Raw genomic sequence first — 24951 nt, 5'->3', positions numbered from 1 at the left:
CTCTGAGCACAAGCTTATGAGTGGAGCCTAGAACTGCTAAGCCCAAGGAATCATTGTCCAGGGCTTTGCGCAAGAAAAAGGCACTCTTAGCTCAGGACTGCTTAAGATTCCCGGGCAGGAGGGTAAAGCATGAAAGCAAATCCATCAGTACTGTCACTGATTCTGACTGCTAAACATAGAGACCGCCATCCACCGGTCCATGTAAGAGCGCTGCATCTGACTCTTCAGCAGTACCAGCCCATCCTTCTCGAAAGTCCTTTTACTTTCAACATCTTGGGACATATTGGAACTGTCAGTCACAACCACTGGACAACCTGGAACACCGGGACATGCAGAGACACCTATACCTCACTGGAGGATATCTTCCTCTTTTATCCTCAGTCCACCCTCCTTTTGAGCCTGATCCTCCGGAGAGTCATTCCCTCACTAGAGGAAGAAACTACTTTGACAGTATGGGAACCCTCAGGCAGAAGTGTTCACCCTCTAGTACCAACGGTCCTTGGTGGAGCAAGAGCAAGTCACCTTCGTGGACAAATCAGATGTTCTGGCCAGCCCATCATCCCCTCACAGATGAAGCTTGACAGGGAATTTGATGAGATTTGGATGCCCTCTTCCCAGATATGACTATTCCTGGATCTGTCCACAAGCCCTACCATACCTCTTCCACATAGCATCTATTGGATCCATTGCAGTATGAGGAGGAAGTGATCCAAGTCCGCAAGTACTGATGGTTTTGACAGGGAACTCATTCTCTTCACTGGATGAAGCAAATGCTTCACCATCTCTGCCAGATGACCATAGGCAGTATCAGGAGCTCCTGCAGATGATAGTAAATGACCTTCAGATCCCACTGGAAGAGGACCAAGTTACCCAGCCATCAGCTCCTTGACATCCTGTAACCTACAGGTCCCAGCAAAGTCTCTCCCCTAGTAAATGAGGCCATCATGGAACTAGCCAGGGTCATCTGGCATACCCCAGCCTCCTACACCCCCACTCTTAAAAGAGATGAGGCGCCATTTTGTCCCAGACAAAGGAGCTGAATTTCTTTTCATGCACCCCAACTTTGTGCAGGCAGCCACAGAAAGAGAAGATTACAACACTGTAAGGTCACTTTGGCTGACAAGGGCTTGAAGAGGTTGACCCTTTTGGAAAGAAATGTATTCTCATCTATGAACCTGCAGTTCCATATCGCTAACTGTCAGGCCTTGTTAGTGAAATACAATTTTAATAACTACTTCAAACTGGCAGACTTTAAGGACAGCCTTTCCCCTAGAGGACAGAGCCCAATTTCAAACCTTAATTGAGGAAGGCAGGCTAGTAACAGAAACATCCCTACAAGCCGCAGCGGATGCAGCATCTAGAGAGCAAGCCACTGATATAATTATGAGGCGTGAGTCTTGGCTTCACTCTTTGTGGGTTCCCAGGGAAGTGCAGAATACCACTGAGAACTTACCATTTGACAAGTCAGATGTTCACTGAAAGAACTTTTGAGTCCCTGCACATGTTTAAAGACTCTAGACTGACCCTCTGCTCCCTGGGAACTTACACCTTGGCCTAAAAGAGAGAACACCAGAGGCTGGTGTATAGAACAAGACTGTTCCCTCCACAACCATCCCAGCATCAGCATCTGGCTCAATCTCCACACAAGCCAACTGAGTTCAAAGACTTCCGTTTCCACCCCTTTTGCTACCACAACATCCATCCTCCTCCTAAGGGCTACTTTTGATGTCTGTCAAGAACCGCCTGCCTTTATTGATGCTAACCACTTATATCCCTACCCCTATCTTTGCAGGCTCTCACACTTTTCGCCCACAAGTGGGTTCTAGAAATCATCTAGAAATCATCCACTATGGTCATTCCATCAGATTTTTCTTTCTTTCCCCCTTCCCCGCTTAAACTCCTTCCTAATTCCTCTCCAAGGACCACTCTCTCAATACTGCCAGGAGGCTAATTAATATAACGTTTAACATCCCTGTGGTGGGAAGAACATCTCAACAGCCCAACACTGTGGCATTTAATTTCAAAAAGGGGAACTATGCAAAAATGAGGGGGTTAGTTAAACAGTAATTAAAAGGTACAGTGAAAGGGGAACTATGCAAAAATGAGGGGGTTAGTTAAACAGTAATTAAAAGGTACAGTGACTAAAGTGAAATCCCTGCAAGCTGCATGGGCCCTTTTTAAAGACGCCATAATAGAGGCCCAACTTAAATGTATACCCCAAATTAAGAAACACAGTAAAAGAACTAAAAAAGAGCCACCGTGGCTTAACAGCCATGTAAAAGAAGCAGTGAGAGATAAAAAGACTCCGTTTAAATAGTGGAAGTCAAATCCTAGTGAGGTAAATAGAAAGGAGCATAAACACTGCCAAATAAAGTGTAATAAGAAAAGCCAAAGAGGAGTTTGAAGAACAGCTAGCCAAAAACTCAAAAGGTAATAATAAAATGTTTAAGTGCATCAGGAGCAGGAAGCCTGCTAAACAACCAGTGGGGCCCCTTGATGATCGAGATACAAAAGGAGCGCTTAAAGATGATAAAGTCACTGCGAAGAAACTAAATGGATTCTTTGCTTCAGTCTTTACGGCTGAGGATGTTAGGGAGATTCCCAAACCTGAGCCGGTTTTTGTAGGTGACAAATCTGAGGAACTGTCACAGACTGAAGTGTCACTAGAGGAGGTTTTGGAATTAATTGATAAACTTAACATTAACAAGTCACCGGGACCGGATGGCATTCACCCAAGAGTTCTGAAAGAACTCAAATGTGAAATTGCGGAACTATTAACTAGGGTTTGTAACCTGTCCTTTAAATCGGCTTCTGTACCTAACGACTGGAAAGTAGCTAATGTAATGCCAATATTTTAAAAGGGCTCTAGAGGTGATCCCAGCAATTACAGACCGGTAAGTCTAACATTGGTACTGGGCAAATTAGTCGAAACAATAGTAAAGAATAAAATTGTCAGACACATAGAAGAATATAAATTGTTGGGCAAAAGTCAACATGGTTTCTCTAAAGGGAAATTGTGTCTTACTAATCTATTAGAGTTCTTTGAAGGGGTCAACAAACATGTGGACAAAGGGGATCCAGTGGACATAGTGTACTTAGATTTCCAGAAAGCCTTTGACAAGGTCCCTCACCAAAGGCTCTTACGTAAATTAAGTTGTCATGGGATAAAAGGGAAGGTCCTTTTGTGGATTGAGAACTAGTTAAAAGACAGGGAACAAAGGGTAGGAATTAATGGTAGATTCTCAGAATGGAGAGGGGTAACTAGTGGTGTTCTCCAAGGGTCAGTCCTAGGACCAATCCTATTCAATTTATTCATAAATGATCTAAAGAAAGGGGTAAAAAGTGAGGTGGCAAAGTTTGCAGATGATACTAAACTGCTCAAGATAGTTAAGACCAAAGCAGACTGTGAAGAACTTAAAAAAAAAAAAAAACTCACAAAACTAAGTGATTGGGCCACAAAGTGATTTATGTGAATAAATGTAAAGTAATGCACATTGGAAAAAATAACCCAACTATACATACAATATAATGGGGGCTAATTTAGCTACAACAAATCAGGAAAAAGATCTTGGAGTCATCGTGGATAGTTCTCTGAAGATGTCCACGCAGTGTGCAGCAGCCGTCAAAAAAGCAAACAGGATGTTAGGAATCATTAAAAAAGGATAGAGAATAAGATGGAGAATATCTTATTGCCCTTATATAAATCCATGGTATGCCCACATCTTCAATACTGTGTACAGATGTGGTCGCCTCATCTCAAAAAAGGTATACTGGCACTAGGAAAGGTTCAGAAAAGGGCAACTAAAATGATTAGGGGTTTGGAGAGGGTCCCATATGAGGAGAGATTAAAGAGGCTAGGACTCTTCAGCTTGGAAAAGAGGAGACTAAGGGGGGATATGAAAGAGGTATATAAAATTATGAGTGATGTGGAGAAAGTGGATAAGGAAAAGTTATTTACTTATTCCCATAATACAAGAACTAGGGGTCACCGAATGAAATTAATAGGCAGCAGGTTTAAAACAAATAAAAGGAAGTTCTTCTTCACACGGCGCACAGTCAACTTGTGGAACTCCTTGCCTGAGGAGGTTGTGAAGGCTAGGACTATAACAGCGTTTAAAAGAGAACTGGATAAATTCATGGTGGCTAAGTCCATAAATGGCTATTAGCCAGGATGGGTAAGAATGGTGTCCCTATCCTCTGTTCGTCAGAGGATGGAGATGGATGGCAGGAGAGAGATCACTTGATCATTGCCTGTTAGGTTCACTCCCTCTGGGGCACCTGGCATTGGCCACTGTCAGTAGACAGGATACTGGGCTAGATGGAGCTTTGGTTCTTAAGTTCTAATTCTCTTCTCTAATGACAGGCAATAGAAGGAATGTCATCTCAGTATCAAGGAAGAGGGTTCTATTCCCCATAGTTCTTAGTCCCCAAAGAAGAGAGAGAATGGTCTTTTTGACAACTGAACATCTTTATTCAAAATTCAGCTTGGTTACACTAGCATCAATAATCCCCTCTCTGTGGAAGGGAATGTGATTCACAGTTGTCGACTTGAAGAATGCCTATTTTCATGCGGATATTTATCCGTCCCACAGAAAATGTATTCGGATCCTGGTAGGTCAGGAACACTACTAGTTTAGAGTCCTTCCCTTTGGACTAGCAACTGCACCCAAGCTATTCACGATTGTATTCTCAGTGATGGCAGCCCAAATGAAATGCCATGGCAATGTATTCTTCCCATACTTGGACAACTGGCTTCTAGCAGATCATTCCAACCACGAGGTCAGGTTGGTGACTTTGTTTTTGCTGCCATCTTTTAATAGCACCGGGAGTCTGCATGGAATAGGAAAGACTCCACTTGGAAATGCTACCTAGCTAGAGACAACTTTGCCTGGGATGGCACAATTAGTCTTCCTCAGAATCTGAAGATATCCCAGTCATTTTAGATTGTCTCCAGTCTTTGAAGAATTTGGGTCTTTCCATTAGCTCGCTGCAGTTCCATCTCTCAGCAGTCAGTGCCGTCCTTCCCTAGTATATGAGCATTCCATTTTTACTCACCCAACAATAGTTAGATTCCAAAAGGGCCTAGTCAGGACCTTCCCACCAGTGGTCAAGCCTACACCTCAATGGCATCTCAGTCTAACCCTGTCAATACTTATCAAGCCACCATTTGAACCTTTGGCCACATGCTCTATGTCCCAGCTTTCGACAAAGGTTGCAATTTTAGTTGCTTTAGTTTGGCCAGGAGGGTGAGTGAGACAGGAACGCTCATGGCCGACCTACTATACACCATTTTTCACGAGAAGAAAGGTTTCCTTTTGCCTTCTTCTTAAATTCCTCCCTAAAGTATTTTCTGAATTCCATCTAAACCAATATTTCCATTTCCTGATTTTCTTCCCGAAACCCAGTGCTTCTGTTGACGACAAGACTTCATTTCCTGGATGTCAGATGAGCCCTTGCAGTCTACCTGCAAAGGACCAAACCAGTCAGAAAATCACCAAGATTGTCACATTAACAGAAATGTCATGAGGACAAGCAGTATCTTCTCAGAGAATCTCTAAATGGATTTCTGGTTGCATCATCATCAAGAGTTACCAATTAGTGAGTATTCCTCCCCAGGAAGGGGTAAGGGTCTACTTCACAAGAGGCACAAGCTGCCTTCACAGCATCTTTCCAGGAAGTACCAGTACTGCGGAGTGGCTACTTGGAGCTCCATTCACACATTGACAAAGCATTATGGGCTATTTCAGGCCTCCTCTGCATGTGCGGCTGTAGTGACTTCAGTTCTTCAAGCATCTTTACGGACTGCATTCTCATACACTCCTCTAGTCTGAGTACTGCTTATCAGTCACCGATGTGTAGAATACACATCGGGACCAGAAATAGAGAGAACTTCCCTGTAACTAGAAGTTCTTTGAGATGTGTGGCCCTAGCTGTATTCCACTACCCACCCTCCTTCCCCCTGCTTTGGATCTCATCTGATTCATGGTAAGAAGAGTAACTGGAGAGGCATCATCCTGCACTGCCTCTTATGTCCTTGGTCTGGAGCATGAGGAGAGCCATTGTGCAGGTATGTGGACACTGCTTACTGAGAATCTCCAGGCTTGGGCGCATGGTGCACATTCATACCCGCACGTGGAATACACATAGGAACAACACATTTCATAGAACTTCCAGTTACAGGTAAGTAACCTCCACTTATACACCAAACCAGTTCTTCTGCAGACTTCTTTTTCCTTGTTTCCCCATTTAGTTTGTGAAGGATATAGTGAGGAACAGCAAGCAATGGGGTTTGGACATGATCAAAGGGCAAGTAGAAAAAGGGAGACTGATTTTCTTACACCCTTGTGACTTTACTGGAGTTGTTCCTGATTCTCACCAGAGTGAAATCCGAATCTGTACAGTCTACACTTCTGAGCTTGTCACGATGATTATCAATGATATAAAGTGTGTTAATTTATGTAAGAGTTGGTAACTTTTCACTGTATAAATTACACCACTAGCCTAATTGATTTGTGTGTGTGTGTGAGAGAGAGACAGTGGGTAAAAACAGTGTATAGACAATAGGAATATTCCAATAGATAGAAGGAAAAAATACCTTTTAGAAAAGCTCAATGAAAGGAGGGAAGGTTAGTTTATTTAGAACCCAGTTTGGTCTCTATTTAGAGTAGTGGTGACCCAGGATATCTAGACAGATACACATTCACTTATTGGGTACAGGAATATTTCTCAGTTATGGGGCTGTGGGAAAGATTAGGACTCTGGAGCTATGTTTTTTGGCAAGCAGGGGCGGCTCTATGTATTTTGCTGCCTCAAGCATGGCAGTCAGGTGGCTTTCGGTGGCATGCCTGCGGGTGGTCCGCTGGTAATGCGGATTCAGCAGCATGCCTGCGGGAGGTCCGCCGGTCCCGCGCCTTCGGTGTAATTGCTGCCGAAGCCGGCAGGCATGCCGCTGAAGGCAGCCTGACTGCTGCTCTCATGGTGACCAGCATGCCGCCCCAGGCACATGCTTGCTTCACTGGTGCCTGGAGCACCCCTGTTGACAAGCACCCAATATTAGGAAGGTGCATTCTGATGAACTGTGTCTGTGCCACTCAGTGTCTGTAATTTTATACCAGTGGTATATGGTATAGTTAACAGTCAGTGCATGGGGACTACAATAAGATTATTTTTAACTAAACCTCTCTTTTGGAACACTTTTTTCTTTTGTATTTTTCTCCGATTATTTGCTTTGTAAATATTTACATTTATTGTTAATAAATGTTGTTGCAAATCTGAACCTTCTTTCTATTATTCTGTTAACAAAACAGGAAGTATTCCTGCATTATAACCTATTTGGACTAACACGCTCTCTTTCTTGTCTGGGTGAGCCCTTTATGCGAAACCCAGTACTGTGCAGTCATATACAAAAAGTGGATCTTTAATCCATTTTTTTTTTTGCTTTATTTTAGAGCTAACCACTAGCTAGTGCAGGGTCCACTAGTACCACTACAGTGCATCATCCCACTAGGTTGCCATTGTAGGCCCCTATATTCACTGCCATATAATACAGCCATCATAATTTGTTGAGACTGCAGCTCGTGCAGCCTGATAGCTTTAAAAAATCATTTGGCACTCCATGAATTGCTCAATGTAAGTAACACATTTCTTCGTACTCGCTACTATCATTGAATGCGAACAAACTAGTTTGGAAAAGCTACAGTAGTTGCATCTGTTCTGCAGCCAGCATGAGAAACATTCTTTCCTAACTCAAAGCTGCACAGGACTTTGCTGGTCAGTGATTCTAACGGTGTTGAAATGTTTTTTTAACATTTGGGTTTTTTTACATTACAGTTGTTCTGTGGTGTCATCAGTCATGTGAATTCATTGCACAGTACCTGGAAAAATGTGGTTTCAGGCAAAAAAAATTTTGATGCTCCTTTAAAAAAACAAGATTCCATTAGTATCTGTCAGGGTTTGGGAAGCACTAACTTTCCTAACTAACCAACTTCTATTTCCCCCACTCACACCAATTTCTCTTCCCTCCACCCCCATGCTTATGCAATAAAATTATCTGGCCTTGTTTCCGCAACGGCCTTACTTTGAAGTTGACTAAAATTGTACATAAGACGTATCCCTTCATGAAGGGTCATTCATAAATTAACTAGAGTAAATTTTCTTTATACCAGCTCGTCAGTTGTGAGTTGATTGTTTATCCAAAATCAAGCAGAATCTCTCCCTAAACTGCTGAGGGAAGGGAAGACCCACTTCAGAGAGAGCCTGAGATGGAAACATCCCCCTCTCCCTCTCCTATGAACTCTGGGTTGTGCGATGTTCTCCCCCCGCCCCCCCTTTGTTTTTGACTGCCCCAGCAGGTGAAAGCCCTAGGACTGATCTGGCCCACGAGAGAGGGGCATACTAGGGGAGGAAGCTGTTGCAGTCCCTAGAAAAAGAAAGCTCCCATGTTACCCACAACTGCTGGAAGGTGTCTTATAGTGAACACAGCACCTGAACCCAGATGGCAACCTTGGGACAATCGCAGGGTGGTGGTAGGAAGTGGCTCTGCTAGGGCAGCTTTAAGTACCCCTGAGTGTCAGATCACTGTTAGCCCTCAAAGGGCCCTGTGTTGGAGCTGGGTGGAGTGGAAGGGCCCAGGCTCTCCTACCAGTCACTGCCCCTGCAAGTCACTGGCCTAGGCCCTGACCACTAGGTCTGATGCTCCCCTACCAACCACCCCCTGAACAAGGACCCTCGTATATCCTCACTGCTTCTCTGCTTCATTGGGACCTGCACACGTGCAGAATCTTACTGACTTCATTGGAGCTCTACATGAGTATAGGCTCTGCCCATGTGGAGCAACTTGCAGATCTGAGGCTTTAATAGTATCTGGAGATGGAGTAGGGGAAATGAAGCAGTAAAAAAGTAATGATTTCTCCTCAGTTTTAATATCTGACTATGTTTCTAGTATATTTTCAGTTGCAGCTGCTAAACTGACTCTGAATGCAGTGTTCATTTCTAAAGACAGTTGATACCCCATGGAAGGGGTACTAGAACAGCAAATGTGCAACCTCTCACACCACAATACTATATCCTGGGCTGTGGCCTTCCAGAACAGAGTTGTTCCGTAAAGATAGAGGGAAGTGTGCTCTGGAAGAGTTTAACTTGACAAATTGCTTTATTAATAAAATTACTGGGGTATTGATCTTTCAAACTGCTAAGCAACTGAAATTCCCTTTGATGCACTGGTAATTGATTTCACACTGCATCTTGCAGGATTTGGATCTGTCTTCAGTACAATATTGTTTGAAATTACAAGACAGGCTAATCATCAGAATATTATGCTCATTTCATTGGTGACCTAAAAACCAATCCAAAATATACAACCTCACAGCTGATGGCCATAAATAAAAGCTAGCTTTTTCTGTCCTACTTGTAAAGCCTTAACTTTCTTTGTCTTGGGAAATCGGGAAGCTATATAATGTGTAAAAAGGTGTTGTACATTAAAGAGATCTATTTACTGCTTTATAATATTCTTAGCTCAAGTGCTTCTGACAGCTTTGTTGAGGTTGAGAACATTCATCAGTAGATCTATGGAATTATTACTGGTGAGTGTAGTTCATTGCAAAATCAATGTCTTCTATTTAATGGCTAATAGTGCATTCGTAGGCATTTACATCGATCTTGTTTGCTTATGTGTACACTTGTTGTATTTTGGGGATAACCTAATAACAAATGCAAGTGTTTGACGCAGATAATTCTATACTGAATAAAAAGTTGATTAGGAAGATTAGCTAGTTAGAGTTTGTAAATTTCATTCAGTTCTGTTTGTAGGTGTTTTAAGTTGGCATTGTTAATATTATTATTCCATTATCCTAATTGTTTATCGATACATTCAGTAACTGGCAGCTTTGGTGGCTTAACAAACTACTTTATCAATCCGTAGACACTCCCTCCACAGTTCTCTTGTATGGTGAGGTAATTTAAAATTTTGACAAGAAAGTCGGCACCATTTCTGTGGAAATGTGCTCTATGCAAGTACTTCTCTGAATGAGGGAGGATAGAGAGTAGGAAAACTTGACAGTTAAGCATGAGCAACTGGCTGAATGTTGGGAGGGTGGGTAAGAAACAGCCTTCATATTTTTTGCTGCTAAAAAGTACCATTAAAAAGCAGTAATATGTTAAACCACTAAAAATATCTGTGGTCTTTGGTATCAGCCACACAATTGGTCTGTTATTAATTTATCCCGTATTTGAAATGCTGGTTTTAGTGTCACTTTTTTTCACTGTAACTTTAAGTAAATGTAGTGGTATCGTCAGTATTTTTCACCATCAAGTACATTGTGATTGGGGTTTCCCAGGATGATTGTTTTAATTGCATTCATTTTTGCTCTTAAGAAATGGGGCAATGCATCTTGTCCTGTACTCGTCCTACACTATGTATGGCTTATACAAAATAGTCTGTTGCACATCTGATTAGCTTTTTATTGCAAGTTGCCATTAGAAACTAATGGGTTGATTTGTCAGAATTGCTAATCACCCTCCACATCTGCTGATTTAAGTCAAAGTTGAGATGCTTTAGCAGCTCTGAAAATCAGGCTTTTAATCGTCCTAAAAACAGGAGTGCCTTTGCATTTGCAAATTAAAAAACATCTTGATGAAATCAGATGTCCAAATTCCCAATTTATCTTTATAAACAGATCTATTCTTGCCTGCATGTAGATTGTATTTCCAAACAGGAACAAGCACCGGCATATTTGTGTATAAAAGTCTGTGTGTGTAAATAGGTAATTATATCTGTTTATAGATAGAGATAGTTTTTAGTTAGGCTCCCTTGGTGTACTGCTGGAACAGGAAGGGAAGAACAAAGCACTTCTGGTCAATTGATCTTATCATAATTTGGTTCAATTTTTTTTGTTTGCATGTTGATGTTTATTTCAGGATGTTGCTTTATTGAAAACCAATATATCTTTACTGTAGATCTCATTCTGAGTGCTGATGTTTTTGTATACACTCACAATGAAAGTTGCATTTAGTTGCAAAATATTTGTTCTTGTAAGAGCTTAAATACAGTTCCAGTTTTCTCGGTCGTTTCTATAGACTCTTTGCTTTCTTTATGGAATTTCATTTTTTCGTGCTGTTCAACTTAATCTCACAGTTGATGTTTAAGCAAATTGAGCTTCCAGAGCATATTCCATAGAAGTGCTGAGCACTTGCTGCTCCTACTGAAGACCCAGGATCAGGCCTCTAGTTTGCAAAACTTTGTCACGTATCACTTGGTACGCTGACAGTACGCTAAACGAGCACTTAAAATGAGATTAACACATGGGCAGAAAAAAATGACAATTTTCATTGTCTCCCCCAAATGTGAAAGGTAATTGCAATATGCTACCTCATATTTAGGCAGTAGTTCAAAATTGGCATTACCTGGGAGAGGGGGGGTGTAGATACATTGAAAATATTACTTTTACATCAGAAATAAATTTATGCATACCATCTATCTTGGTACTCCTTGTATCATTTTAGTCACTGCTGAATGTGTTTCCCAAGTTAAAATCCAAAGAATTTACAGGAAACACAAATTATTTGGAAATCTTAATAAGTAGCGATTTGTGATTTACCTTATCTGTAACGTTACATTGTAGAGATCTAGAACTGACCAATCGTTTCATCCCAACAAAGTGAAAGTAAGTGTTAACTTGTCCTTAAATAAAAAGCAGTCATAGTTCCTAAAACAGATTTGTGCTATCCCATCAAATGGGAGCCATTAAATCAGGGGTGTCAGACTTCCGACCCACTTGATACATTGATCTCAACCCTATGGCAGATTCAGCTTCTGCTGAATGCAAGCTTTGTTTTAAATTAAAGACGATAGTTCTTGCGCTTGCTAAGAAAACCTTTTGAATGCAAATCAATGTGATAATGTCTACTGATCATCTTAATGGTAACTTTTGAAGCTTAATGATAACGCTTAATATGGAGCAAGATTTTCCGAAAGCCGAGGTAGGCAGTTGTGCGTGCAGTATGCACACGTATTTGTATGTCCTATTTGTGTACATTTACCACAACTAACCATGCAAATTACCAATTAAATAACGAGAAGAATTAGCTAATGAGCTCTATCATTTGGGGCTTTTCCCCTGCCCTCATTGAGTGATACTGAATGCAACAGTAACTTAATAACTATGGTAAAATTGTAGTTACTATGTAAGGCTGCTTATTGTACTCTGTTTTTAGACTAATATTAGATTGTCAGTGGAAGAAATGCTGTGACCCTAGGATAGGATAAGAGACCCTAGCTTTGGTTCACAGCCCATAATTAAAAATGGAACCCAGTCCTCTGCAGAATGAGTTTGAAATGAGTTTATGTATTAAATATTTTTCCTGCACCCATTGGGCATTTGGGAAATCAGATGATTGTGTGCCAGTTTTGTCTTGTGTGTGTTTTAACTCTTGTCTTCTCTTCTGTCACTGTTCCTTTTCTTCAAGTTCTGGCTAGAGGGCTCCCAGAGATGTAAGAAGACCTAGTTGAGAACTTGCTAACGAGCAGAATGGAAGGCAGAATAGCTCCAGCCTTAGTTAAATCCTCTGGCTTGGCACAGTCTTCCAAAGTACCTCAGGTGCTATAGACACACTTGCTTTCTTCTAGGGAGGTGTATTGATTTATTACATGTCTTTTCTACAATGTACTGTTGCTAATACTAATTACACCTCTACCTTGATATAACGCTGTCCTTGGGAGCCAAAAAGTCTTACCGCGTTATAGGTGAAGTCGCGTTATATCAAACTTGCTTTGATCCACCGGAGTGTGCAGCCCCACCCCCACCCACCCCCCCGGAGCACTGCTTTACCGCATTATATCTGAATTCGTGTTATGTCGGGGTAGAGGTGTATATTGTAACTTTAAAAGGGTTGGTATTGTAAGGGTTTCTGTGCGCAGACTGTTACTATTACAACAAAGTATGGTACACGTGTTTCAGTAGTTTTGGACAAATCATACTGCGTTATGTAGTTGTTAACCTGTCTTGGAATAAACCGAATTACGTATTCGACCACAGTGTGGTCAGTACGCATTAGCTTGACTATCTGGCTTTCCAGTGTAGAGCTATCACTTACTTACACGATTCCTCAGCTAAACAAGGAGTATGTTAAATTTTTGTGCAAGTCAGGCCTGGTCTTCAGTGTGGGGGGAATTGACCTAAGATACACAACTTCAGCTACAGTAGGTCGACTTATCTCGTGTCCTCACGGCATGGGGTCGACTGCTGCCACTCCCCCATCGACTCAGCTTCTGCCTCTTGCCGCAGTGGAGTACAGGAGTCCACAGCAGAGCGATTGGGGATCGATCACTACCCACCAATCCGGCGGGTAGTGTAGACGTACCCTCAGTTGATCTGGGTTGTCTAGAATAATGATTACTTCATGTTGAGTAAGGATACATCATAATTCCTGGGTGAGCCAGTGGTTTCTTTCAGTTTGGGAGCCTCCTGATGATTGAATCAGTTGACTACAGGACTGACTTCTTTCAATAACATTATCAACAGCATCATGTCCTTTACAACAATGTCTGTATTAGTTATCCTAGACCAGTGGTTCTCAATTTGCGGGCCACTTGCAGCCCAATTAGCATACAGCTGCAGCCCATGTGACATCCTCAGGGCCATCCAGGTATTATATATATGGTGTGGATGCGGCCCACATAACACAAAGAGCTGCATATGCAGCTCACAGTGGTAAATAGGTGAGAATTACTCTCCTAGGGGCTGCAATAACAAGACCCCTGCAGTTATGTTTCAAAGGTGCTACACAATGTTAGTTCTAATCAGCTGAACACAGGCTGTCTGAATTCCCAGTGACAGTGATGCTCTTTCAGTGGCTCATGGTGGTTTTGTGCCCACTTCTCCTCCCCTCATTTCCACTAAAGTCTTATTTTAAGGAAAAGAAATGGACTTGGAGTATAGTGTCACTACAGTGATGGGTATCTTTGTTCCTACAATTTCTGATTGTGTGCAGACCTCTCCATCCACCATACAGCAGTTACTCCTTTATTTCCTAATTTAAGCAAAGAGTGTTTGTCAAGAATCAGCCTTGTGATTTCTCAAGGTGCCAGGGAGAGACAGCTGTTTGTTATTATTCCATAACCCTAAAGCACATGGATAACGAGTCATTTTGGAAGGTTGTGTTTAGGATGTCCGCTGGATGCAATGTGTATTACACAAAGAGTTTTCAGGCTTTTTTTTTTTTTTAAATAAAGTCCACCTATTGCTGTGCATAGATTGCAGTTGACTTGATACAGTGTAAGTTAGAGACGGAAATTATTTTTCTTAATACTTCAGGATGCTACGTTCTTCCTAACCTTCTCTGGCCTTTTTGTGTATTTTTTTCTTTTTAGAGTCTGTGTGACTTTCCCCCCAAAACGGATGTGGATGCAGTGACAGAGAGGAAAAGTACTGCCCCTGACTTTGAATTGGTGGGCCCAAAGCATTCAGTAGCCTGTAGTGAGAACCAAATGTCAACTCCACCAGAGTCTTTACAAAGTCATGACTTTGGCACTTCCTCCCTAAGCAGTGAGGATGAGGATAGAGCTCTTGTATTTCTTGAGAGCAAGGATGACCTAACATATGAAAAGGGTTATGCAGGTGTGGAAAAGCAGGCAGATTACTCAGATGAGCAGTCTGAGGTGGAGACCCCTACAATCTCTGTTTCACCTCCACTGCACCCCTGTCAGAGAGAGGAGGAGGCAGAGAATGTTGAAGAAAATTATTTTACAAGAGCTCCACTTAGAAATCTAAACGGAGAGTGTCACAACTCGAATATTGATAATGGGCTTCCCACACTCATTCGCTGTTTTCAGGTAGTAACTGTAAGCTCAGAATGCCTCCTTTTTTTTCAAATCTTCCTTTTGGTTTTTGAAATGAAATCCCAAACACTGCAGCAAGCATATGCTACAAATCTGTGATGAGGAATTATGTCTACGTGGCCTGAATTCATTCCCCAAACTAATCAGCCAGTTAATCTCCTGCAAAGTCTGTGCAACTGAGCCCCCTCCAATTTAGCCTTGCATAAAGTGACAGACATGCCTCAATGAAAAATGGCCTTTGTCTTCCTTTGAATCGAGTGCCCTGTGTTCTAAATAAAAGGAAACATGCAGACTCCAAAGGCCACCACGTTTAATTATATTCCACGGAATTGGGTGGTTATCATGGGTTTTTGGTGTGTTTTACTGCTATATTGCAGAAAATTTGGAAACCAGGCTAAAGGAGATGCTGCAGGGCTGAAACGTAAATGTAGCACAATAAATTGTAGCTCTGTCAAAAGTCTACATTTACATTGCAATTGTCATGAGATTTCAAATCCCACCATCACCATGGCAGAGATTTTTGCCTGCTTCAGTGTTGCTGAATATCAATCATTTATGTCAAAATAGATGACCACTTAACATATTTACTAACAATCAAGGTGGCAACTGTCAGGCTTTGGGAAGGTGAGCAGAAACTGATTGAGCTGGGAAAACCTTGTGGGTCTTTTGCTAATACTATCTTCTCTTTTGATGAATTACCAGGTGGTGGAAGGACTGATTTTTCCAGTTTCTCTTTCAAGACTCACACACTGTTTTTCTTTTAAAGACTTGTATCTGACATTGATTTAATAAAAGCCAGTGAACCACAGGTTGATGAGTTTTTTAACAATGGAAATGGCTTTGTTTGCATTCAGAATAAAGCTTCAGTCAGCCGTGATTAACTTATTTGTCCAGTCTCTACAGCATCAATTTTGATATTTCAGTACAGTCAGCGTCATGGTCTGACTGGCAGTTTTCTATGGGGTCCTCATCCTCGTACTTAGGAAGCTAATCAGTATAGTACATTCATAGTAATCTGACTGTTTAACCCTTGATGACTTTATTGGTCTAACTTAAGAAAGAACAGTACAGTTAGCAGAGAGGATTTCACTGTGTTTTAAGCCGCAAATTTGACTTTGCTGGTTCAGTGCTTGATCCTCAGAAACATGTATCAAACTCTCTGTAGGGCTAAAATGTTCAAGATTTCTAGGCTCAGTCTTGGTTTCTCAGTCTGTGATGTTTTTATCAGATCAATGTCAGAGCGTTGACCAGAAACATCATCAGTATGTAACTATGCTATGTGTTTTTTTAAACCTCTTTCATAGCCACCCCTAGTGAAGACTCAGACAGTTACTATTTCTGACGTGTCCAATGCTGTGAAAAGTGAAATTCCAACAAAAGAAGTTCCCATTGTTCACACAGAGACCAAGACCATCACCTACGAAGCTGCACAGGTAGAAATGTTTTGCCTAACTCACAGTGGATTTAATTAAATGTAATATTATGTAAGTGCAGAGTTTATTAATCCTTAGAATGTGACCACATAAGAATATTAGAATGGTCATACTTAGTCAGACCAGTATCCTGTCTTCCAACAGTAGCCAATTCCAGGTGCTTCAGTAGGGATGAACAGAACAAGCAGTCATTAAGTGATCCATCCCCTGTTGTCCAATCTCAGCTTCTGGCAGTCAGAAGCTAGGGACGCCCAGAGCATGGGGTTGCATCCCTGATCATCTTGGCTAATAGCCATTGATGGACCTATCCTCCGTGAACGTATCTAATTCTTTCTTGAACCTCGTTACAGTATTGGCCTTCTCATCGCCTGGCAATGAGTTCAACAAGTTTACTGTGCATTATGTGAAGAAATGCTTCCTTTTTATTTGTTTTTAACTTGCTGCCTATTAATTTCATTGGGTGATCCCTAGTTCTTGTGTTATGTGACGGAATAAATACACTTCCTTATTCACTTCCTTCATGACTTTATAGACCTCTATCATAGCTCCCCTTAGTTATCTTTTTTTCCAAGCTGTGAACAGTTCCAATCTTTTTAATCTCTCCTCATATGGAAGCTGTTCCATGCCCTCAATCATTTTTGTTGCCCTTCTCTGTATCTTTTCCAATACCAGTGTCTCTCTTTTGAGCTGGGGTGACCAGAACTGCACGTAGGTGGAGATCATATTGTAGATTCTAGCAGTGCAAGAATTATTCTTTCCTGCACCAGGTATTTTTTGCAGGTTTCAGGAATATGATCATTTAATTAAAAGCTGTATCATAATACATACATACAGGGGACTGAATTAAGGTTGTCTTTCAACTGCTTGTCCATAGACATATTCCACTGATAGTGTGCATGTGCCCCATGGGCCCGAGGTTGGAGTCTTTTGGCTAGCAGTGTCTGTTGTGGCCACCCATATACCCTGAGTTCTTCTTTGAGTGCTTGCTCATGTCTGTTCCATGTTAGGTGTGTGTGCTCGCCACATGCACTGGTGCAGAAGTTTTCCTCTCAGTGGTATCCGTAGAGGACTGGCTCTGGCGCCCTCTGGAGTGGCACACACATGCCTCCGTACATGGTGTTCTACAAGGACAAGGTTCAGTTGCGTCCCCATCCTGCTTTCCTGCCAACAGTGGTGTCACCTTTTCATGTTAACCCAGACATTTTGCTCCCAGTATTCTGCCCAAAGCCTCACTTGTCCAACGAGGAGAGGCACTTGCACACCCTAGATGTCAGGTGGGCTCTGGCTTTCTACTTAGAGCATACCAAGCCCTTCCATAAATCTGCTCAACTCTTCATCACAGTGGCTGAGAGGATGAAAGGCCACGTGGTGTCTACTCAAAGGCTTTTGTCTTGGATTACTACCTGCATCTGTATTTGCTACGAGTTGGCTTATGTTGTACCTCCACCGATAGTGATGGCCCATTCAACTACAGTTGAATGCTAGGTGTCAGCAGCAGCCTTCCTAGCACAAGTCCCTTTCCAGGACATCTGCAGGGCCATAATGTGGTCATTGGTACACTCCTTCATGACCCACTACTCCATCACCCAGTTGCCAGAGATGACACTGGCTTTGGCAGAGCTGTGTTGCAATGGACACGTCCATGAACTGTGACCCGCCTCCGGAGATACTGCTTGGGAGTCACCTAACATGGAATGGTCATGAGAAAGCACTCTAAGAAAAGAAAAAAAACAGTTACTAACCTTCCATAACTACTGGTCTTCGAGATGTGTTGCTCATGTCCATTTCATGACCCGCCCTCCTTCCTTCTTGCCGCAACTCCGAAGAGGGGAACTGAGAGTGGGAGAGCCAGTGGCACCATATGCGAGCTACTTCAGAGGGCGCCACAGCTGGTCCCTTATGGATACCAGTGAGGGGAAAACTTTCAGCACCAATGCATGTGGTGAGCAACACATCACGAACAACAGTCACGGAAGGTTAGTAACTTTTTTTCTTCATGTCTCATGCCAACCACATTAAAAGGGCAGCGTGGACAACTGCCACTCAGTTCCTCTCGCTGGCTCTAGCTTTGAAATGGAACTGCTCCCTTGTCTGTTTTCAATGTATTGCTGGCTCTCTGTTCATTCCTTCTAAATGGTGTCCTAATCCCCGTCTAGTTAGGTAGTTTGCCAGTTGGCACCATAGTAGTAGTAGTTTTTTCAGATTGCATTTCTTTATCAGGAAAATCCTTGTGTGTCTTTCTGGTATCAAGATGGCGAGTTCTAAGTCCTCTGGTTTCAAATATCATCCCTTACAATGCCCATCAAATGAAAATATTCTGTGTTGAATAAAATGAAAAGCTTGGCATGTTTCATGAATCCTTAAACAGGCTGAATAAAATCAGCCTCAACACTCCAGATCTGCGTATTAAACTAAGATTCTGTTTGTGACAAACTTTTACATTTGCATAAACAAATAACTTGTGTATATATTGATGTGTGCGCAGCACTAAGAATTACCCGTAAGCGGTTTTCAAAGTAGCTCCATGTCTGAACAGAATTTCTCACCGGCTGCTGGTGCTTTGATGTAGACTAGACTGTTCTAAGCAAACAAAGTGTAGCCTTTGTCCTAGGAGAGATTTGCTGTCTATTTTATTTTCATTTCTGTTTATCACACTTTTTTCCTGTAGTCTCTTTTCTGTTTATCGTTCTTCAGAACTTTGTGTACAGATTAAATTATCTTGACATTTTTTGAAAACTTTGTTTTGTATCATCTTATCCTGATGATTTGCTGCTACATTCCTATACCTAAAGCGGGTACTGAAACCAAAAATAGACTCAATGTGAAAGTACTTGTTATAATCAATCTCAAAGCACTTTAAATTAGTAAATTAGAATATTAGTGGTGTAATAACTATATTCAAATGTGGCTCCATAGTTAAGGCTGAAGCAGATTTTGACCTGATGCAAATTCTTAATATCTTACAAATGTAATTTTATGTCAGAGTAAATATTTTTTGACAAGGCAAATCAGGTTAGCTTTTAGACAATGGTTCAGAAAAACCTCTGCACTATTTTTTCCTGATTATATTTTTCTGGTTTATCATTACTGCAAAATGGACTGGCCTGTAAACTTCAGGTCGTGGTAAGGTCCTGTGCCCTTTCCCAGTTTTGGAGATTTGTTGGCAGAATGCGATTATTGAAAGTAGTTTATGGGCTCCGGGTGTGAGCATTGACAGAGTGTAGGAAGGTCGCAACAGCAGCATGAGAGCTGCACAAATGGCACAAAGGTACAGTGGAAGCCATGGGAACTCCCCATGGCACTACAGTTCAGATTCATACCGCTGAGGGCCTGCAGTTGCATGATGCAGAATACCTAAATTGTGCGTAGTACAGATTCTTCTTTGAGTGGCTACAGACGTGCATTGCACTCAGGAGTGTGCAGTCCCAAAGCACAAGAGTCGGGGAATTTTGCTCTACAGTACCTGTAGGAGTGGCGCTCGCACCCTACAGCTCTTAGCCCCTCTCCTGGCTATTTAAGGACAGCACAACTCTGACCCTTCCCCATTACTTCTCCCTACCTATGGCTAGAGTCAGAGTGTTCTATGTGGTATTTACCTCACGCTTTTCTATCTCGCTTTTCTGAGATTTTGTTGTTCTGGAGATAGTTACAGTTATTTAGTTAGTATACTTAGTTGTTCTTCGAGTGCTGCTCATGCCGATTCCATTCTAGGCATGCGTGCACCCACGTGCCCGGTTGTCAGATATTTTTGCCTTAGCAGGCTATACCTGGAACCAGCTAGAGCGAATGGCCCAGGATAGAAGACTATGGAGATCTGTTGTTGGCGGCCCATACCCCGGTTGGGGTGACGGGCATGAATGAATGATGATGAGTATCCGTAGGGTCGACTGTGGTGCCTTCTTGAGTGCCGTGCTCATGTGTCAGTGCATCAGGCACTGCCGGCCCTATGCTCTCTCAGTTCCTTTTTACTGCCCGTGGAGGTTATCTGAGTGCCTTTTTCCTTGCCTAGCAAGGATTAGCGGTTCTTCTCTACTGTTTTGTGAGCATTAGGGTCTTGTAAATAGTTTGTTTCAGTAGTTGTTAAGTAGTGTAGTTACAAGTTGGAGAATGGCTCCATGGGGACTCTGGTTTTAAGCCCTGCTCTGACTGGAACCGGCCTATGCTGCCTGAAGTCCTTGGGGGGAATCACATGTGAATGACAAGTGTCACATAGAATCATAGAAATGGAAGGGACCTTGAGAGGTCATCTAGTCCAGTCCCCTGCACTCGTGGCAGGACTACGTATTATCTAGAGACAATTCCTTCTTGTAAGAGTACGTGAGCTATAGGCAATTCCTGTAAGAACTCGGAAAGAGCACGACAGCCGTTTGAGGGCCCTCCTCATGGAGGCTGCTCTCTGCCCGGCTTCTGAACCTTCCCGGACAGACTCCACCCCTAGCACTTCGGCCTCAGTGCATAGTACACCCCAGCACCCAAAAAGAAGTCGAAGAAACATAACTCCCCAGAACTGAGCAAGGAGGGCGATGAGATATCAGGCAAAGGACCCAGTTCGGGCCACCCACCCACAATGGAGCGCTTCCCCAATGGTGTCCCATAGCCCCCTGAGGGATCCACAACTGACTTCCAGGAGCGGTAGGGGACACAGGCTTGTGGCAGGGCTGACACCTTCCCAGGATCTCCTGGCTCCCAAAGGGCAGAGGCCTCTAGCGGTGCCACTGGCACTGCGTGCATTGCAAGAAGTGGCAAAGGCTCCCTATGAGGGCAAGCCAGCCGTAAAGACCTCCCAGAGGGCAAGTGAGCACTGCAGATCTCTAGAGCCAAAACAACACACTGTCTCCACACCCCAGATCTCTGGCTTCTCAACTCAGATCCTCTGCAGGTCACCCTAGATTGCCAGCATCATGGTCGCCCTCTGCCCTTTCGATGTGGATCGCCTAGGGGGAGGCACCGGTCACCGTATCACTGGCACTGTTCATCCTCCCATCTCCTTGGCACAGATGCCTGTCTCCCACACTGCGGGAATGGTCTCCGTCATAGTATTGATCCTGCCTAACCCCTGGCACCGGTCCTCCTATTCAAGACACCGATCCATCCAAGGGAAGAAAATTTCCTCAGATTCTGTGATGATGAGATTTCTAAGAGGAGTCAATCGTCTCTACCCACCTGTGAAAGAGGTTCCCTTGTGAGACCTTGATACTGTATTAGCTGCCTTTATGGGACCCAAGGTCCAGGAGACTTGTTCCCTGTCCCTCCTGTGCCAGAAGACAGACTTTGTTGTTGCTATAACATCTGCAAGGAGAGTAAGTGAGCTATAGGTCTTAATGGCAAAACTCCCATGTACACAGTTTTTCAAACAAAGTGGCCAACTTTTGTTAAAAGTAGTTTCATCTTAACCAAATTTATTGCCGGTGTTCTTCTCTAAACTGAACTCCAATGCAGATGAACAGTGACCTCACACATTGGATGGGAGAAGGTGCTTGGCGTTTTAGAGAGGACTTCTCAGGCTTTTTGTTTCCTTAGTGTAGCCCAGGCCTAAGATGCCACAAGTACTCCTGTTGTTTTTGCTAATTATTTGAGATTAGGTGAGATTTATCCAAAAAGTAATAATGATCTCTGGGGAGTTGAAGTTTTATACAGCACAGAAACTGGTTCCACCTAGTGGTCACTCTGAAGATATAATCTTATCTTAAATTGTCATTACAATCTCATAGACTGTTCTGTAACAATAATTGGACAAAAGAGGCTGTTACTGTATATCTTTAATTCAGTCATTTGGAGACATGGACAATAAACTCTTGGGCAATAAACTGGCTTTGGAAAGCCTGAGATTGTACAGAATGGGAGCCACGTAATTGAAGAGATGGTACACAGTTGTTGTTACTTATGGTTTATTTAGGTTATAGTAGCATCCGGGGCTCTAACTCTGTGCTGGGCACAGCCCTGGAGAGGCTGATGTACAAGGGCTTGGGGGAGATGGATTCCAAAATAGCTTCCAAACCTGTTCATTGGATAAAATGTCAACTAACCCCATCTGCCCCCTCAGCCATCTTAATTTAACAGCTTCTTTTATAGGCGGTTCAACAGAAGTGAGACTTGAGCAGTGTAATGGCCTGTATAGACCAGTTCAGGGAAGGTGGTATATGCAAAAAAGGCAGTGTGGACAAGGCTGGTATTGGTGGAGCAGGGAGAGTGATGGGTATGGGGACCTTGTCATGTAGCTTCTATAGAACCTGTAGGAGTAATTTGTGCCAATGCAGAGCAATTAGAAAGTAAACACATAGTACTACCCATGCTGCCTGAAACATGCGAGTCAGTTCAGTGTGTGCTAAGCAAATTTACCAGCACAGCACCCCAATTCAACTGGAAAGGGAGAGGAGAAAAGAGAGGCTAGAGAAGACCCATTCGTCATCCCAGAATTGAGAGTGGGAGAGCTGAACAAAGTCACTGTGTGGAATGGAGAATCATCACCCTGTGGTTGGGTGAGATCGCAGTGTAGAATCCTAATGGATGTCAAGGCTTCTCTGCTTGATTTCATTGTGGCTCTGTTGGAGGGCAGCATGGCTCCTTGGTTCTTTAAGTGCTGTACCTTCAGACAGCATTAGTCTTGAAACCTTTGTTACACTGCTAAAACGCTAATTATTCTTCCAGCTGAGAATCTCTTCACTTTGTCTCATAAATAATGCAAAGTCTACTTTTGCAATGATTGTACATCATCTTAAATTACAGTACTGAGGTCCTGTTGCAATGGTGACTGTGTGAAGATCATTGATTGCTGTTTTGTGTGTGTTTCATAGACAGATGATGGCAGTGGGGACTCAGACCCTGGAGTCCTGCTCACTGCTCAGACCATCACGTCAGAGACCACCAGTAGCACAACCACCACACAGATTACAAAGGTAAAAAGGTGATGCTAACAGGACTGGTATGAAATCTAAATGTTCTATTGATGCTCAAACCCGATGAAGCAAAGTTGGCCTTTCCTGCCAAATATTTAGTTGTACAAATATTTTTCCCTCCAATCCTGTTTCCCCCTTTCTCTGCCCTTAATTCTGCCTGACACCAGCGCAATCCAGAATCACTTGGAAATGGACATTATCTTGCTTCCTGAAGAACTGTCCCACCACAGGTTGAGTGATCCAACAGTAGCTTGGGATCCTGAGGCAGTTCTGAGAACCTCCTATCAGTGTGTCAGCCAGATATTTATTTCCATTTTAAATGTCGCTAGCCTTTGAGTTCTTATTTGCTCTTCTGTACAGTAAATAAGATTGAGTCCTGTTTAGAACTTTTAAATTAATGCAGCATTGGAGCTACACATGATTAAAGTTGGGCAATGTTGGCAAATCAAACTTACATGTGAGAAATCATCAATTTGAGAAAGTAGGGATGAGTTTGAAGACTTCAATTTACTTCTAATTTATGGGCATGTCCCTTAGTTCTACACCCATTTCACATTTTTATCAAAGGTTTTGCAAAACCTAAAATACTTCACTAATGCTGTCATGGACACACTAACTGCCAGCATTGCTGTGGGCTTCTTGTTTTGTTGTGTGTTTATTTCAGTGCAGAGTTGCAGGGAATTTTTGAATTTGAACCTTCCTCTGAACAAAATTAAACAATATTATTGTGCTAGTTCCTGGGTGCCAAAGTGAAACCAAGCAGCCTGAGTGCATTGTCCACGCTGAGTGAAGCACACAACAGTGTGTGCATACTCTAGATGCTGAAATACAAATTAGATTTTTAAAATGACTTTTGGGTGTAATAATGGAACATGTTACATTGACAGTGTTCCTTTGACATGATTAACATTTCAGCCTGCAAGACCGGAATGATTAATATTTTTATTGATTAAAAAACTCTTTATTGACAATGTGCTTGTTTGGTTTGGAAGAAGGGAAAATTGTCATAGACTGAAGTGAGATTTTTTGTGTCCCCCCCCTCTCACTCTCTCTATGATCCAGTTATGCTAGTTTCCCAGTAATGTTTTGGTAATTGGCAAGTGACTTTAGTTTGAGTTCCATCTTTTGAAAGCCAGCCTCAATCCACTTTGTAATTCTTTACCATTGTTGCACTGTAGGCTACTAGTAACCTATGTTCTTTCATACTAGACTGTAAAAGGTGGAATTTCAGAGACAAGAATTGAAAAAAGAATTGTCATCACAGGAGATGCAGACATTGACCACGATCAGGTGAGCGATTTTAGTGTTACCCAGCCAAGAGCCATTTTAGTTTTGGAAAGAGCTAATCAGTTGTTCCGACCTGCAAATTATTTCTGTGCTAGGCAGTCAAATGGCCTCACTTGTGGTAAATCCAGTCATTTAGGTTGCAGCCTAGGGAAATTGGCCTGGGCTAGAAAAAAAATTGCTTGTCTCTGTGGAAGAGGTAACACTTGTCATTTCTGGTGTTTCAGCTGCAGACATAGATCCGTCTCATTTTCAACTGTTAATGTCAGAAAAGTGACTGCAGATGTCCCTGTGGGTGCTACCTGTTACTATTGTATGTCTTCAGGTTGTAACTGGCTGGCAAACAGGCATTTAGTTCTGCGGAGACATACTGTAGCTGGGGCAGAGCGAGCTGAATTCTATTCTGCCAGATTGCCATATATAAAAACTTCTGGAACCAGAATTTTGTGCTATGTCCAAAGCAGAAGGGCTCAGCTTTGAGTGTGCTGCTGGCTATTTTCAGTTC

The 24951-nt window shown here is 42.5% G+C and overlaps 1 protein-coding gene across 37 annotated transcripts in view; it reads left to right on the top strand.

Annotated features, from left to right (window-relative positions):
- Positions 1–24951, top strand: part of EPB41 (erythrocyte membrane protein band 4.1) — a 160472-nt gene that overhangs the window by 123763 nt on the left and 11758 nt on the right. For 19 of the 37 annotated variants that reach the window (XM_039512002.1, XM_039511989.1, XM_039512001.1 and 16 more), the window contains 3 exons: positions 16138–16266; positions 23061–23162; positions 24372–24452. In XM_039512002.1, coding sequence (XP_039367936.1) covers positions 16138–16266; positions 23061–23162; positions 24372–24452 — 312 coding nt within the window. Of the gene's footprint in view, positions 1–12462; positions 12592–14365; positions 14828–16137; positions 16267–23060; positions 23163–24371; positions 24453–24951 lie in introns of those variants that run through there. The other 18 variants (XM_039511986.1, XM_039511987.1, XM_039511967.1 and 15 more) reach the window with 2 other exon arrangements.

The sequence above is a fragment of the Mauremys reevesii genome, linkage group 23, assembly GCF_016161935.1.
Source record: "Mauremys reevesii isolate NIE-2019 linkage group 23, ASM1616193v1, whole genome shotgun sequence".
In the NCBI taxonomy this organism is placed as follows: Eukaryota; Metazoa; Chordata; order Testudines; family Geoemydidae; genus Mauremys; species Mauremys reevesii.
The sequence above is the reverse complement of the archived record's forward strand: the minus strand, read 5'-3'. Positions and strand labels throughout refer to the sequence as shown.